Source organism: Mustelus asterias, chromosome 20 (assembly GCF_964213995.1).
Source record: "Mustelus asterias chromosome 20, sMusAst1.hap1.1, whole genome shotgun sequence".
Classification (NCBI taxonomy): domain Eukaryota; kingdom Metazoa; phylum Chordata; class Chondrichthyes; order Carcharhiniformes; family Triakidae; genus Mustelus; species Mustelus asterias.
In genome coordinates, this window is record NC_135820.1 from 53,078,110 (window position 1) to 53,096,167 (window position 18,058).

General features: G+C 37.1%; 1 protein-coding gene across 3 annotated transcripts in view; it reads right to left on the reverse strand.

Moving 5' to 3' along the window:
• Positions 1-250: 250 nt before the first annotated feature.
• arfgap1 (ADP-ribosylation factor GTPase activating protein 1) overlaps positions 251-18,058 on the reverse strand; it is a 39,700-nt gene continuing 21,892 nt past the window's right edge. For 2 of the 3 annotated variants that reach the window (XM_078236546.1, XM_078236547.1), the window contains exons 7-14: positions 14,741-14,821; positions 14,523-14,634; positions 12,796-12,852; positions 9,958-9,990; positions 8,007-8,063; positions 3,998-4,057; positions 2,859-2,941; positions 258-2,031 (exon numbers count right to left, since the gene is read on the reverse strand). In XM_078236546.1, coding sequence (XP_078092672.1) covers positions 1,731-2,031; positions 2,859-2,941; positions 3,998-4,057; positions 8,007-8,063; positions 9,958-9,990; positions 12,796-12,852; positions 14,523-14,634; positions 14,741-14,821 — 784 coding nt within the window. In that variant the 3' untranslated portion in view covers positions 258-1,730. Of the gene's footprint in view, positions 2,032-2,858; positions 2,942-3,997; positions 4,058-8,006; positions 8,064-9,957; positions 9,991-12,795; positions 12,853-14,522; positions 14,635-14,740; positions 14,822-18,058 lie in introns of all 3 variants that reach the window. The other variant, XM_078236548.1, reaches the window with a different exon arrangement.

Below are 18,058 nucleotides of genomic sequence, written 5' to 3' on the forward strand. Positions count from 1 at the left end.
ATAAAAACTTGCATTTATATGGTGTTTTTAATGACGATCAGATGTTCCAAAGTGTGTTATTGGTAATGAAGAATTTTCCAAGTGTATTGCAATGCAAGAAATGTGGCATCAAATATGCGCACAGCAAACGCCCACAAACAACAATGTGATGATGACCGCAAAATCTGTCCCTGTGATGTTGAATAAACATTGGCCAGAAACAACTCCCCTATCCATCACTTACATTCTGAAAAATGTTCAAAAAATACATCAGGATGTCAAAATGTAAAGTTTAATCGCAGAATGAAGTTTTAAAGTAAACTGGGAAGTTAATATTTCCATGCAATTAAACAAAATAAAATTTCAGCCATTTTCACCTGCTTTATTGTCATACATCATCAAATAAGCAATCACACTCAAAAATGGGTGCAAAGTAATTAGCAACATCTAAGTTGCTATACATATTTTCAGACGTCCATTCACGGCAGCAAAAACTTCCATGGTAGCTTTTAGGGCACAAAAGCTCAATCATCCCCAAGGTACAGAAATGAGAACACACTAGCTTGTTGCTCATGCTCAGAAATATTGCACATACTTTGTCAAAAGATCCATTACAGAAAGATCACTTATTCATAATATACCCACACTATATGCAATTGGAATGTTTGGGGCTGGGTTTTGGAGGCAGCAGCAGACCAGACACAAGAAATGCCACCACACTTATACATCTTATACTTCTGAAAATTAAAATCTGAGACCAGAGAAAACATTTCACTTTTGAATTTTAAACAAATAAAAAGTTTGTTTTTATAGATGTCACAGTGCCGTAAGTTAAAACAGAACACATCTGTGCCAGTTTGACAACAACGGTCATTAAAATTATCCAAATAAAATACTTTTAAAATTGACATAAGCTCAAAAGGACTACTTTCAACATTAGCAGATGAATATGTAATATACTCATTTATTCCCTCATCCATTACTTTAGTGAAGTTTTAACCAACTAGCGTTAAGAAATTAGATGGTGGAATGTTACACAAATGTAATGAGTATTTGTTTGCTAATACTGGAAACAGTATCTTCAAGCTTATATATTGGTTTGTAAGGCATGTGAAGTGAAAGGGGAGAAAAGTTAGTAAACAGTTATGAATAGATCAATTTTAAATTAATAATCTAGTTTTATTTCAATCAACTAGATACCAAACCTATAATAATCACACCAAAAACACTACGAATTTGAAAATCTACCTGCCCTGTACAATTGCACATAAAGCTGAAGACAGATACAATACAGCACATGCAGTAAATACTACGTTTGTTGTATTTTTGAAAGAAAACCTGAGGTAAAATTAATCACTGCACTATTTACTTTACATTTTTCTCCATGATACCCTGCAGGTTTCAATGAGCATTTATGTACACATAAAGAACAAATCAGTGGTGAATTAATGGAAAAATTATATTCCCTTAAATAGAAAAATGTATTTGTCAATGCATTCAGAGTAAAAATAGTACAGTTGAACTCAAGTACACACTGTAAAGGGGTAATGTTCTGGTTACAATACTGATGGTTCATTGTGAAGACTTCTTTTATTGGTGAAATATGCATGGAACCAGCTTCCAGAAAGAAAAATAGATTTCTGAAACATTGATTCTTTATAGACAGGAATACAAACTGGTTTACTACAGCAACGAAGCAAAGAAAAGCAAAGTGAACTGCAGGTCCTTTCACCGTCAGGCACTTTCCCAAGCTACCAATTTTGGTTGTCCCATCCATCATCCATAGTTCCTCCACTTTCTTTTTTCGGTGACTTTTTATTCTTGCTTTCCCCACCTGCAGCCCAGTTATCGTCCCAGTTGTCCCAGGCATTGCTATGGTTGGTTTGCTTTATCGTGTTGTTCTCTGTGCCCCAGGTATCGTCATTCTTTTCACCTGAGCCCCAAACACCAGCACTTGGGGCCATCTTCGTCTTAGAATTCCCATCCTGACCAAAACTGTCCCAGAAGCCATCTTCAACTCCTCTGTTCTGGTAACTTCCTCCAACTGGCTGGCTGTTGGACAGAATATACCAAAACTTTAGAAATGATTGGGTATTTGAAAAATGGACAATTGCAATACAAGCGGCACCTTTTAAAGAAGATTTCAGAAGTACGTCCGAGAAAAGTGTGCATTAACATTCTATTTTTATTGCATTAGAGAATGTTACACATAAACATCCCATTAAAGAGTGATAAATTCTACAATAGTTCAATCATTCACCTAATTCAGAGTCAGGGGTATCATGTTGGTCCTGTAGCCCTGCTTCAGGAACAGAAGAGGATGATTTTAGAACCAATTAAAAAGCTGAATGCCCTGACAGTACGTCAATGCTACAAAGCTTCAATATAAATGCACAAACCATAGATAACAATTTTTTTCTCATGATCCCAAAATGGCAAAATTCTTGCATTTCTTTTAAATGATCCTTAACTGGGAGAGGACAAAAAAGCTCATGTATTACCAATGAGGGGAAAAATTTATGCAAATTTTTATATTGCGAAATGCGATTTTACCTTAAATGCACACAATTTCACTGAAGCAAACCTAAAAGCTATGCATGAAGAATATTATGCTGATTAGAATCAGTAAGATATCCAATCAATTAAAAAACAACATTTTTTTTTAAAAAGAGGAAGCTCTGCATATTGGCTAGGCCTAAGACAACAATTCAAGTAGTTACTATCAGTTACTACGGCAAAACCATCCAGAGAATACCAGAGAACAATTTTGCTATATACAAACTTTGGATTTTTTTTAAAAAACATAACGATGTATCAAAACATTGAGTTGTAGAAATGTGACCGTGCATTAAGATTTGGTGCAGTTAATTGTACATTACCTTTCAGAGGCAGCTGTTTCAAATTCCTTATTGGTAAAGAAAGAACTGACATCTTGCCATCCTTTTACAGTCACTCCCTGTACCTATGGATGGTAATAAAAAAGTGAAACATCTTTCACATTAACAGATATTTTAAAACATGTATACTTTCACCATAATCATATACACATACACAAATTAGTCTGTCTAATGATAGCTATTGGCTTTCTGGGTCTTAAGTCTAGAAAATACCATTGCTGACATTAACAATTGACACTGATATAAAGCAAATCCACATGATATTCCTGTACATTATTAAAATTCAGACTCTGGTTCATTTTAAGGAGACTAGCCTCTCTCCTACAATAGCAAATGGCTATTTGATTACTGTTATCAATAGTAATAGCTAGTTTTACTTAATAAACAATATATTTGATTACATATTACATTTCAAAATTATTCCAGAACTATACACATTTTAAGAATAGCTACAACCTTAATTACTGGCTCTGAGTGAGACAACTAATTTTAAAATAATGTATTGGTTGCCTCTGAAATTTTGATTAACAAATCACTTTTCAATATTGACACTCACCACATCATCAATTACCAATGGTAGCAAAACGAAAGGAAAACAAATTAGCACCAATCAGAAAAGTTTGTCTGGTCACAATAAGGCAGCCTCCATATCTATCAACTGTGCTGTTAAAACAGCATTTACACAACAACTTTGATGTAAATTGCAATGTGAAGTGGTTTTGCTTAGCACTTTTGCTAAAGTTATAACATAAATCCAGATTTGGGAAGGAGTTTCAGTCTATTTCACTCTGGAGTTAGGTTGAACCTCACACTATTTGCACAACAGGTTTATATCAACACCACAATTGCGGTATAAATGCAAACTAATACAATTTTATATTAAATCATTTTAGTTATTAATAGGTTAGTAAGTGTCAAACCCAAATGACAGTCATGATTTCTAGAACTTGGGGATTTTTTTGCCGAATAAAATTTAGTTTTGTATTGCTTAAGTAAGGAATTCAAACATTTGTTTTAAGAAAATGGCCTTCAATCCATCTTTATTCCTAAGTTTCTAGTAACAGTTGTACAAAATATGAAGGCTGGCTTTGAGACATGACCAGTTGCATCCTTCTGCATACCTTATTAGCAATCTGTGACACACCAATGGTCACATCATCTAAGAATTTTCCATCTTTCACCTGTGTATGTAAAAATACCTCCAATTAATTAAGCTTTGCAAATGACACGCCAATTTATAGAGCCAAAGATTGAATTACCCGTTTCAATGTTGAAGAGGCAGAAATAAAGGAGTACTTTTTTTTTTAAAGTGGTTACTTTCTTTTTATATGGGAAGAGGCTACATTTCCAATCCTTCTTTGAAAGTGGGAATATAACTGGTTATAGCTCAGTTGGCTAGACAGCTGGTTAGTGATGCAAAGTGGTGCCAACAGCATCGGTTCAATTCCCATACGGCTGAGGTTATTCATGAAGGGCCCCCCCCCCCTTCTCAACCTTGCCCCATCGCCTGAGGTGTGGTGATCCTCAGGCTTAAATCACCACCAATCAGGGGCAATCACCAATCCCTTTAAGAGAGAGAGCAGCCTATGGTCATCTGGGATGATGGTGTCTTTACTTACTTCATAACAATACAGCTTTAGTGTTTTGAACAAAGAAAAATGTCCGAAAGCACAACCAGAAATAAACGGACATTGAGCCAAAGATATCAGGATGTGTAACAAAGCTTGGTCATATAGATGGGTTCAAGGGGAAAAGGCAGGCAGAAAATTCTAGAGCATAGAGCCTATGTGGCTCAGAGAATGTCTGCTAATGATGAGGTGATGACTAAAGAACAGAGGCAAACATAAAGCTTCCATTAAAGGATATGTATTAGAAACTGATATTCATCTTCAGCCGTCAGTCATCAGACTTATAACTTCAATGTGCAACAGATACAAATCTGGACATGGTGCAGGAGAGGTCAGGGATGATGAGGCTCAGTCAGTTTCCAGTTAAATAGTCAGTTGGCAGTAATTGTCTCAATTGAGACATGAGACTTAAAAAATGACCACTTAGAAAAGATACTAGAAAGCCATGAGCAGCAATGGAATTGTATCCCAGCATAAATCAGTGCCTTCAGGCAAAGAAAAACAGAAAATTAAGTTGTTAGCTTTCAATAATATCACTTTTTTTACTTCTTAAAAGAAAACATACTAAGATATTAGGTGATAAAATCCGCTACACAAAACAAAGGGCAAAAAGGAAATTGTTAGCTATATCAGATGGTGCAATTAGTGCTAGCGTCAGGCTGGAACAGGGATTTCCCTTCTCCATTCAAAAGATGCTAGCTTGGGATGCAGACATTACCTGGGATGTATACATCTCCAAAAAAAAAGCAGCACTGCTGAATCTTGTTTGATTTTCTATCTCAAGGGACACCATTCCATTGATAGGAAAGGTTAATGGGCCACCAAAATGCTGGCTGATGGGGAACTAAATCATTGGATTAACTGGATAGCCAGCAATGTGATTTCCATACTATCAAGCCACAGACTGGGATAATTTTGGTAAACAGGTGACCAAGTGATACTGTGACACCAATTACACTGGAAGCAATCTACAACAACATTTGATAAGATACCACATAAAAGATTCATGGCAAAGATAATGGCACTTGGAATGAAGGGGAATGTGGCCAAATGAACAAAAGAAAATCCTGGGAGGGCAAAATGTAAAAATAAAGGTAAAATGAAATTCTTTGAATGAAAAGGTATGCTGAATGATGCTCTGCAGGGATCAGTGTTGAGCCTTCGGTTTTATTTGCTATATGCATAATCAGGATTCAAGACTTGAGGGAAGAATGATAATTATTTGTGTCAAATGTGTGGGGAGAAGAGAGTATGGCAAATTGTGAAAAACATTATCAAGATTGGAATAGTAAATAGATAGGCTAGCAGAATGAGCAGATAAGTAGCCGATGCAGTTCAATGCAGAAATATCAGAAGTGGAATTTTGGAAGAATACCTTGTGAAAAGGAATACACTTTAAATGGAAAGAATTTAAACATAGAGGAGTAAAAGAACATCATGCATATATGCGCACAAGATGGCAATGGAAATAAATAAAAATGTTTTTTTTGCATCTAGAGGCACAGAATACGAAAGCAATGGAGCAATGTTAAACTTGAAAATCGAGACTTTAATCAGACTTTAACTCGGAACATAGTGTGCCGTTTTTGACACCTCATTATAGGAAGGACATGGAAACAGTACCCATTGATAAATCAAATGTACTATGTCTCTGCTGTACATTCTAATATAAATGGAATATTAAATGACAAAGTGTACACTAGTACAAACTGCCATGGAAGCAATGTGCATTTAAGCAACAGCGAAACCATATAAATTTTCTGAAAAACAGTTTAATTGGTGCTGTCATTCTAGGTACAAATGAAAGTAATGAAAGTGGAATTTATAATTTGTGAAATAAGTATCACATATTAGGTTTATTTAGGTATCCTTATGGAATGGAACCATAATAATCTGCTTATAGAACGAGGCTTAGAATATTCAATTAAAAACAGAATACAAATTCCAAAACTGCTCAAAAATTTTTGAATGTGCTCATAAGCAAAAATACCACTAAAATAAATGCTAAAAGCAATGACAAATGTTGTAACTTTTATTAATTTGCCTTTTCAATACACTTTATTATAGATGATTTCACAACATTAGTTCTAAAGTAAAGAACTTCAGTGTTTAAAACTTTTAATTTTTGAAGCTACTCCAAAATCCAATACTCAAAAATGAAAAATATTTTTATAGCTAATAAATTCTAAACTGTGAAATGCACAGATAAAAAACCTACGCCAAATCAATGCAGATAATGGGTCAGATTTTGCTGTGAAGATATCCCTGTTATTTATGGGCAAATGGCTTTATCTACTTCAGGTGAAGGTCAGGTGCGCAGTTCAAAGCAAATATTCATAGCTATGGTTGTCAGTCAGTAGCATTCGCATCTGAGATATCAGGTTATGGATTCAAGTCCCATTCCAAGATTTGAACAGAAAAGTTAACGCTGGCACTCCAGTGCAGTACTGAGTGCTGCCATCTTTTAAATGAGACCTTCAACTGAAGCCCTATCTGCCCTCCCAAGTATGCATAAAAGTTCCCATGGCAGTATTTGGAAGAGAAGCAGGGGAGCTGTCCCCAGTATTCGAGTCAATATTTATGCCTCAATAAGCATCTCAAAAGCAGGTTATTTTATTATCACATTGCTGTTAGCTGAAGCTTCCAGTGTGCAAATTGGCAGCTATGTTTCCTACATTACAATAGTGACAACATTGGCTGGAAAAAGTGATTTGAGGTATCCTGTGTTTGTGAAAGAGGCCATATAATTGCAGATCTTTCTTTTCTTAAAAGTTGATGTTTGAGATGTTAGCTTTGTGGCAGTTCACTGCCTGCCTCATAACTGGCATGCATTGAATGATATGAAGTTATTATTTGCATCGTGGATATAAACTACACTCACTACAAATATTTAGGGTTAGTAATTAAAAGCACAAATACCATTTGATTACATGTAACCATGTTAGTCATTAATACCAATCTATTTCACTGGCATTAAAATTCATTAAATAAGTTAGTTTGCAAATTATTTTAGATTTTCAACATGGCAAATTTTAACTTTTTTCATACTTTTCTTTAGTGTCTTATTTTTCACTTTCTTAATCCAACCTTTCTTTCACGCTTTTCTATACTTGATTTAACATTAAATTTTCCTCCTTCTTAGTCTTTCCCTATTAAATTTCCCAATCTTAAATCTCATTGATTGAGATACCCTGCTGGTTGGGTGCCAACCTCAGGTCTCAGACACCGTTTCCCTCGCTGTGTCATTAGCAGCTCAAACCTTCAGCAACTTAGAGGGCAAAAATCTTTTGAGTTGAAGGGTGCGGAGGCAAGTCTAACTAATGACAGATGACACTGCAGCAAAATCTGAACCACAATTGGCTTGTGTCAGAGTATATCATATGTACATTATTATATATATAGCACTTGATTGGGAAAATTGATGTCCACTTATTTCAAGTAATTAATGTACATACTAATGTACTGATTATTAGCATGAGCTCCATAAGCAGGACTATGTTACCTTGTCCTGAGCAGGTTTGATGACACTCTCATTAATTGTGTGACCTAACTCTGTAGCCTATTTAAAAGCAAGAAAAGAATTTATCAGTAACGAAAGGTGTACATCTTGTATATGTCAAACATGCAGCAAGCAAATAGCTCAAGAACACAATTGCCTCAGCTTCAGCATGAACCACAGTACATGCAGACAGGACACAACAACGTCAATACAACAGGCGCTCATGACATAGCAGGCAAGGCTTCAGTGAGACATCTATTTCACCACATTGTGAATTTTACTTCATACATGAAACACAAGCAGGACATACTGCTGTTTGTAGTTCAGTCAGGCATACAATCTAATTCCATTTCAGCTGAGTCTAAATTCTAAAGGTCTCTTCCTAGTGGCTGTGTGAAAGGTCTATGTTGCATTGTCAAAGCTTTTTAAAATTCTAAAAGGTTCAGAGGACATTTTGTTCAAAGTTTCATTTTCAGTGCAGCAATGTCTTAAATACAATAAGGCAAGTTCAACTTTGATGGGGATGCAAAATGGGCAAGAGCAGATCAAATATATGTTACATGCATACATGTCAGGCGGAATGAATGGAGGGATGGCCAATTCACAACTGCTGGTTTTCCATTTCCATCAAAGTAGAATTTTACCCCAGGGCTCAAAGTAAAATTTTACTGGATAACCTCCAAACTCATTTAACAAAAATTGTTGACCAGTTAGCTAAACTTCCACTGTTGAAGGGAATTTCTGTACTAGTTTGTAATCACATTTGTAAGCCATTAACTTTTGCAATTACTCAGCCTCTATGACCTTTGAAGCTTTCTATCTAAATCAGTAATAAAGCTGTAATAAAGCTCTAAAAAGGTCTTCCACAAAGGCAGGGAAGATTGTGCGTGTCTGGAAAACAATGTTTGTATGTTTTTGTTACAGAAATATTTTAATTTTAGAAAGGACCTATTGGTGAGCAATTATAATTCTAAACAGCAGGGAATTGTCTCAATAATTCTCACTTTAAACAGAAAGTGTTACTAACAATCATAAATTGTTATGCAGAGATTCTGCTGGTAGTATATCCTGTATGGTCATGGTGCGAAAAGGATCAGATGATTGAAGAGGTCAAATAGCCTGCCAAAACTCAAGTTCCAGACCAACACAAAGTGCGGTTAATAGTACTGTTAGCCAAATCTCTTCCCAAACATCTACAACTGCCTTCAGGACAGAAAAGATGATAAAACAATATGCTCATTTGGTCCAACGCCTTTTCTATATTTTCATGTACAGTATACTGGATGTCACCTATTACCTAATGACATGAATCTGGAATACAATATAGGAAATTGAGGGAAGGATGCGAGAAAAAGTAATGGGGACCTTTACACTAACAGATGTTAACACTAGCAGTCCTTTTGCCAGACTGCAAAACGAAAGCGATGGACCACTGCTCAGAAATAATAAAGGCTGCTACCATATGCTCCAAAACACCTGATAAACACGTATTACTTGCGCAAATTACGGTTCAAAATCAGTTCCTGAAAAATTAGTACCTACATGAGATTTATGAAATCAAAGCGATGTTGACCAAAGTAAAAGGAGGATGCTGATGCCACACAATTAATGAACACCATTGCTGGTAAACAATCTGACATGCACAGAAAACAGGCACTTTACCGGCTCTTGCTGCTGCTTGTAGCCCCAAACCTTTATCCAGCAAGAAAGCAACAAGGATAGAACAAGCACCATTTAGGAATGCACAAGTTCCCTCCCCTACCAAAAACATGAAAATGCTCAATGCCGTAATGTTGATCACATTTGAGAGGCTGTCCAACTTGAAACAGAAAATCTAGATGCCATTGTTTTTTTTGTCTGCTAGATCCTGTTAACTTTGGTACTAAACCAATTCGGCTACACCTGGCAACATCTGACAAAGAATACGCAACAAAATTAAATAAATGAACAGTACCTTTTGTGTTGCCTGACTTCCAAGTTTTGCTGCCTGTTTGAGCAAAATAATGGTAAGTTTCACCCAAATATCTTCACGCTTCTCAACAGTAAATTAAAGAACAAAGAAAGAACAAAGGGCAAAGAAAATTACAGGAACAGGCCCTTCGACCCTCCAAGCCTGCACCGACCATGCTGCCCGACTGAACTAAAACCCCCTACTCTTCCGGGGACCATATCCCTCTATTCTCAGCCTATTCATGTATTTGTCCAGATGCCCCTTAAAAGACACTATCGTATCTGCTTCCACTACCTCCCCCGCCAGCGAGTTTCAGGCACCCACCACCTTCGGTGTAAAAAAACTTGCCTCGTACATCCCCTTTAAACCTTGCCCCTCTCACCTTAAATTTATGCCCCCTAGTAATTGACTCTTCCACCCTGGGAAAAAGCTTTGACTATCCACTCTGTCCATGCCCCTCAATCTTGTAAACTTCTATCAGGTTGCCCCTCAGCCTCCGTCGTTCCAGTGAGAACAAACCAAGTTTCTCCAACCTCCCCTCATAGCTAATGTCCTCCATACCAGGCAGCATCCTGGTAAATCTTTTCTGTACCCTCTCCAAAGTCTCCACATCCCTCTGATAGTGGGGCGACCAGAATTGAACACTATATTCCAAGTGCGGCCTAATTAAGGATCTATAAAGCTGCAACGTGACTTGCCAATTTTTAGACTCAATGCCCTGGCCGATGAAGGTAAGCATGCCGTATGTTTTCTCGACTACCTTCTCCACCTCTGCATTGCCACTTTAAGTAACCTATGTACCTGTACACCCAGATCCCTCTGCCTATCAATACTCTTAAGGGTTCTGCCATTTACTGTGTATTTCCTATCTGTATTAGACCTTCCAAAATTATTACCTCACATTTGTCTGGATTAAAGTCCATCTGCCATCTCTCTGCCCAAGCCTCCAACCGATCTATATAATGCTGTATCCTCTGATGGCCCTCATTGCTATCCGCAAATCCACCAACCTTTGGGTCGTCCGCAAAGTTACTAATCAAACCAGTTACATTTTCCTTCAAATCATTTATATATATATTACAAACAGCAACGGTCCCAGCACTGATCCCTGAGGAACGCCACTTGTCACAGCCCTTCATTCAGAAACGCACCTTTCCACTGCTACCCTCTGTCTTCTATGACCGAGCCAGTTCTGTATCCACCTTGCCAGCTCACCTCTGATCCCATGCGACTTCACCTTCTCCACCAGTCTGCCATGAGGGACCTTGTCAAAGGCCTTACTGAAGTCCATGTAGACAACATCCACTGCCTTACCCTCAATCACCATCATCGTCACTTCCTCGAAAAACTTGATCAAGTTAGTGAGAAATGACCTCGCCGTCACAAAACCATGTTGCCTCTAGCTAATATGTCCACTTATTTCCAAGTGGGAGTAAACCCTGTCTCGAAGAATCCTCTCCAATAATTTCCCTACTACTGACGTAAGGCTCACTGGTCTGTAATTACCTGGATTATTCTTGCTACCCTTCTTAAACAAAGGAACAACATTGGCTATTCTCCAATCCTCTGGGACCTCCCCTGTAACCAGTGAGGATACAAAGATCTCTCTCAGGCCCCCAGCAATTTCCTCCCTTGCCTCTCAGTATTTTGGGATATATCCCATCAGGCCCTGGGGACTTGTCTACCTTAATGTTTCTCAAGAACCCCAATACCACCTCCTTTTTGATCTCAACATGACTCAACTATCTACACACCCTTTCCCAGATTCATCATCCACCAAGTCCTTCTCTTTGGTGAATACTGATGCAAAGTACTCATTTAATACCTCACCCATTTCCTCTGGCTTCGTGCATAGATTCCCTCCCCTGTCCTCGAGTGGGCCAACCCTCTCCCTGGCTACCTTCTTGCTCTTGCTTAAGGATTTTCCTTAATCCTGCTGGTCAATGATTTTCCGTGACCCCTTTTAGCCCTCCTTCCTCCTTGTTTAAGATTCTTTCTACTTTCCTTGAATTCCACACTTGCTTTGTGTGTTCCCAGCCTCCTAGCCTTGACAAATGCTTCCTTTTTCTCTCTATGCTCACAATGTCTCTCGTTATCCAAGGTTCCCAGAACTGGCCATACTTATCCTTCATCCTTACAGGAATATACCGGTCCTGAATCCTTATCAACTTACATGTGAAAGCCTTCCACATGCCAGATGATGATTTGCCCTCAAACATCTGCCCCCAATCTACATTTTTCAGTTCCTGCCTAATATTGTTGTAATTACTCTTCCCCCGGTTTAGCACCTCAACTTGAGGACTACACTTTTCTTTATCCATCAGTACCTTAAAGCTTACTGAATTGTGGTCACTGTTCCCGAACTGCTCCCCTACTGAAACGTCGACCACCTGGCCGGGCTCATTCCCCAATATCAGATCCAGTGTGGCCCCTTCCCTAGTTGGACTATCTACATACTGTTTCAGGAAGCCCTCCTGGATGCTCCTTACAAACTCTGTCCCACCCATGCCCCTAGCACTAAGTGAGTCCCAGTCAATATAGGGGAAATTAAAATCTCCCACAACAACCCTGTTACTTTTACACCTATTCATTTTAATATTACATTTACCTCTTAAAATAAGACATCAGAAAAAATGACAATAGAAAAAAAAAATCAATTGAACATAAAATGTTTTAAGTAAATGCTCAGGCCTGTGAATCTCTCGAAGATCAATGACTAAATTAGCAGAATAGAAAAGGTTTAATAAACTTGAATGTTTGCAGAAAATGCTGCATTGCTCGAAATAACCAATTGGAAATGTTTCTGTGACTTAAAATCAGAAGTTGAAATAGGCTACTTACACCTTCTTTTGCTGCTGATGCAAACTTTGTGGCTCCAACAGTAAAACTGCTCCAACCCTGTAAAACAGTGAATACATTTGAAAGGATTTTATGTCCCTTATTCTTGATCATTTATAGCAAATATGCTAGTTTTTGGTTTCTGTAATGTCAGTTTTAATTCCAAGTGTAATAAAAATTGCCAGTCATTTGAAGCTTTCAACAATCAGGATATTCAGGATAGGGACAGCACAGTAGCAGTGGTTAGAACTGCTGTTTCACAGCGCCAGGGACCCGGGTTTGATTCCAGCCTTGGGTCACTTTGGAGTTCTCCCCGTGTCTGCGTGGGTTTCCTCCTACATTCTGAAAGCCATGCTGGTTAGGTGCATTGACCCGAACAGGCGCCGGACTGTGGTGACGAAGGGAATTTCACAGTAACTTCATTGCAGTGTTAATGTAAGCCTTACTTGTGACTAATAAATAAATAAACTTTAATTTTAACTTTATATTCAATCATGCTGACTATAGCTCTCCTCCTTGCCCCTAAACCCCAAGCAAGCAGTTCATGGGTCAATTAATTGAGCAGTGCTTGCAAGTAACCGGAAGAGAAGATTCACTACAGTTCAAAGGTTTTGGTACTGGGCTAACATTAAATATTTAAATATTATATGCACTTACATGACAAAAAAATTCATGTTAGTGTTTGGAGTTTTATATTCTTCAAAATAGGGTAGCCAAAAATTGAAACTTTACATTATTGAAAATATTAGGAGCAGAATAACTTCAGAGTTATCTTGGGATCCTTATTTTATATTGCATACATATAAGCAGATCCCTCAACTCCAAGTTTGACTCAAGCAAGGACTTTCACAAATCAGAAGGTTATGGGTTTCAAGCTTGTTTGAAATTGAGCACAAAATCTAGGCTGACATTTCCGTGCTATACTGAAGGAGCACTGAACTGGTCATTCATCACCTTGCTTCCTGTATACACAAACTGGCTAGCATTTTTGCCTATAAAACAATGACTATAATTTTTTAAAATGACTGCAAGACATAAGGATATCCTAAGTAGGTGTATTCCACTTTTGCAAGTTTTATTGATAATAAAAACCATCCTATATTTTATAAAGCAGAAATGTATTATTATGCTATCAGGAAACTGTCTCTTGAGGCTAGAAAATTTGTAAGCAAGCACTGGGTAAGATATGAACTGAATTAATCAATTTGTCCCATGTATTCCTATATTCATAATATATAACCTGCCTAAATAGTATTGCTACAATTTAGCTACTTTGGCAATTGCTGGAAGTTAGTGTAGTTAACTTTCAAAAAAGTCAATTAGGTTCATAAACCAACAAGAAACATCCATGTATTGTACAATGCTACCAATGTAACAGTACTTTTACCTTGATCTTTCATTCATAGAACAGAACAATACTTCATTAAACATCACTCTACTACACAAAAATTTCAAGTTCCATGGCAGGTTGATAAAGCCAACTTAAAATCAATTTTCTTCAATAAAGTGACATCTCATTTGTACTATGAGTACAGAGTTAAACTTTAGATAACAGGTGCAAGGTTACTCTCAAATCTTTATCACATTACAAGATAAAATTTACATGAAAACAGTGGCACTTAGTGGTCATGCATAATTAAAATCAGGTATTAACCAGCAGCCAAAAAAATCCTTTCACTATCGTTCTGAAGCAAAACTGTAACTGCAACAAAACCAAGATATTTTCATACCGAATAAATTGAAGTCATGGCATTGTTGAGGAAATCATCTTCCTTTTTCTGAGGAGATGCAGTGTTTCCAAATCCAACATAACGATTATCCTGACTGCCAAATCCTCCACCACTTTAAATAATGAAAGGAAATTAATTACCACACCTTCAACTGAAAAGATCAAAAGGAGGAATAACAAATCACATCATAGATACAGCGATATAATGTTTAATTTTACCTTTGATAGGAGTTATCATCATTCAGCCAGTCCTCAAACACTTTATCAGAGGATGATGCAGAGGTTTGGTTAGGTCTAGAGCTACGAATGAAAATATAGAATAAGTGAATAAAATAAATGTACTCTGAGTGATTACACATAGATGCAACCAGCTGGCACATTAAGATTTCTCATTTGCTTCTTTAACTTGAGTCTCAAGAATAGGTTCCTTGACAAGGTACTTGTTGAAGAGACAAGTAATGAGGCTGCATTGTATTTTATAGCATGGCCGTGTTAGTATTATTGATAGTCTGCTTATGTTTTAACCTATTTACATGAAGAGTTGAGAATACCGGCCATACTCCTTGGTTCACATTTCAAATAAGATGCCAACAAATCGGAACTAAGCAATCTTAAAATATACATAATTTATAACAAAAGGAGAAAAGGCTGATCAACTTCTTAAATAGAATTTGAGCTAAGACGAAGAAGGGTCAAAAAGCTGCCAAATGAAAGAAGCTTCTGACAACAATTAGGCTTTAACTGATAAAGCAACTTATGTAGATCACGTTCCTACAGTAAAACCTGAGCAGCGGCAGTACAGAGACAGGCAGATTAACAGCTAAACTTTGCAAACATCTCCAGACAACTCACAGTAGCGCCACAGATCTGTTAGTTCAAATAGAATTTTTAGCCAAGAGGGCCACATGCAATCAATACCCATATGCAACCAGTTATTAAAATACCTGCTCACACTTCAGTATTCCTGTTACGGTAGAGATACACAAGCTCTGTGATACTGGAAATTTTGCAAATTTAAAATCAAGAAATTAGTACAAAGCTCTCATGCAGAAAGTCAAAATGGAATTGTGTTGATAGTCTTGATAGATATTCAAACTTATTTGTCTTTCGATCATTACAATTGCTTATTCTCAGCTGCACAGGAAGATGACAGTATCATCAGTTATTTTTCTCTCTCTCTGCTATGCCACTAGTTTTATAGAATTTTGCTATACCCCAAATACCTCCTTTATATTGTTCGATGGAGTATTATACAAGTAGTAAATTATAAAGTTTATTTTCTGCATGGGGAAGATCTCATCATTCAATGTTGAAAAAGAAGAGCACCCTTTCCAATCAATTGATCTCATCAGTTTCAGAATGCATCCAATAATCCTGAACCAGTTCATCATCATATTAATCAAAATGATGAGTACAGATAAGAGGCCATAATTGCAAACAAATCCATGGCTCCCCTATCCCAATGGCCTCTTTAAAAAATACAGACTTTTGCCTCTTGCTATCATACTTGGAAAACCATTTATTAATTACTCCACATGAAGAAATGCCTCCAAACATCAACCCTAAAATGTCTTTTGCCAGTTCTTCACTATATTCTTCCTTATCCTGCAATCATGATTTAACCTGAAATACTGCTCCAGATTAAACCTTTCTTACACTTCAAATTATATATACTTTGAAAATATTTCCCTCCTCACTTAACCCTACCCACTCTTTTGCTACTGAATCCACACTAACTACGTTAACTTCCTTTGAATTGCATACTATCAATGCTTGCACCAGTTGAGTGTAATTGGTAGTTAGAAGTATTTTCCCCAAAACTCAATTTTTTTGTTTCATTCAAGTCTGACCTATAGTTCCTGCCTCTTGATGGTGCAACCACAGTCTTTCACCGGGCAATATCTTGCTCTAGCTATCTCCTCTGACCTCATATACAACTCCTAGATCTCCTTCCCTACTAAAACTGCCTGCTCTTTTGTACCAAACAATTCTCTCAACAGCTTTATGTCATCAATATCTAATTTCTGAGAGAGGCAAGTGTAAATGTTTCTGTCACACAACTTGCTTAACTATTGATTAACCAGTATTTTTGTAAAGGTTGAGCATAACCTCCTCACTTTTATACTCTATTCCTCTATTATTAAAGCTAATGATCCCACATCCCTTTTCAACAACCTTGTCACCTTGCTTTCTTCAAAGATTTGTGCACGCACACCCCAGGTCCCTTTATTCCTTCACCACATTTAAAGTTGTATCATACAGTTGACATTGTATCTCCTTATTCTTCAAACCGAGATGCATTACTTCACACCTATGTGTTAAGTTTAATCTTCCATGTGAAAGCACATTTCATTTGTCTATCCATGTCCTCTGGAAGTCTATTATTTTCCTCCTCATTGTACACTATTTTTAGGAGTTATGTTCTGGCTGCAAACTTTGAAATTATCCAAGTCAAGGTCATTAATGTATCTCTAAAATATAGATATGCATAAGGTGGTACATTTTTGGTAGGCAGAATAAGAAAATTACATAATTGTTAGAAAAGTATCATTATGGTAGGGAAACTATCTGTGATAGTGCAAATTTTGTATTTGCAACTTTAAAATTAAGAAACTATTAGTGCAAAGCTCTCATTCATAGTCAAAATGTTTGACGGAATACTGTAGCATTAGTAAAGTGTATTTTCTCCATGAGAAAGATCTCATTATTCAATGTTGGAAAAAAGAATACCAGTTCCAATCATTTGATTTAATGAGTTTCCGAATACATCTTAATCACAAAGGTGAGTACAGGTAAAAGGCCATAATTCCAAACAAATCCCTGCACCTCCATCACAAATCCCAATTGCCTGTTTAAAAATTTCAGACTTTTTGTTTCTGCTATCACACCCTGGAAAACCATTTATTTATCACTTTGCCTGAAGAAATACCACAATGGGGCAGAGGAGCAGATATCCAGGGGTATAAATGCACAAACTAATAGTAATACAGGTAAATAAGTACATAAAAATAACAAACCACTGGTTAATTCCCGAAGAAAACCAGAAAATTCTGGAAATACTAAGCAGGTCAGAGTTAACATTTCAGGTCAAGGGCCTTTCTTCAGAGGTCATACTTTTCCAAATGCCAATTAACATTGTTCTGATTGTCTCTAAAAATGTCATCACCACTGACATAGGTTGACTGGTCTGTACTATGCCGATTGATCCCCCTTTCTGTTTATTCTAAACAGGCATGTAACATTCACCACCTTCCAGTACTATTCCCATATACAAGGGGGATTGGAAGATAATGGCCAGTGTGACGTTAGTGTGTACCTTTAAGAATTTTCTTTTTTCAAATCATGTTCTCTGCAGCTCTCCCAGCCACAGCTTATCATTATTGCCGAGTTGGCTGGAGAAGTCCTTTTATTGCTCCTTTAGTGGTTTAAATGGGGCTTATTTATTTTTACTTTGGGATCTTTTATGACCCTGCATTGTTAGGAGGAAAACTGGTGGCAAGTCATGTGTTTTGGACCTTTTTTCTTCATAGTGAATTT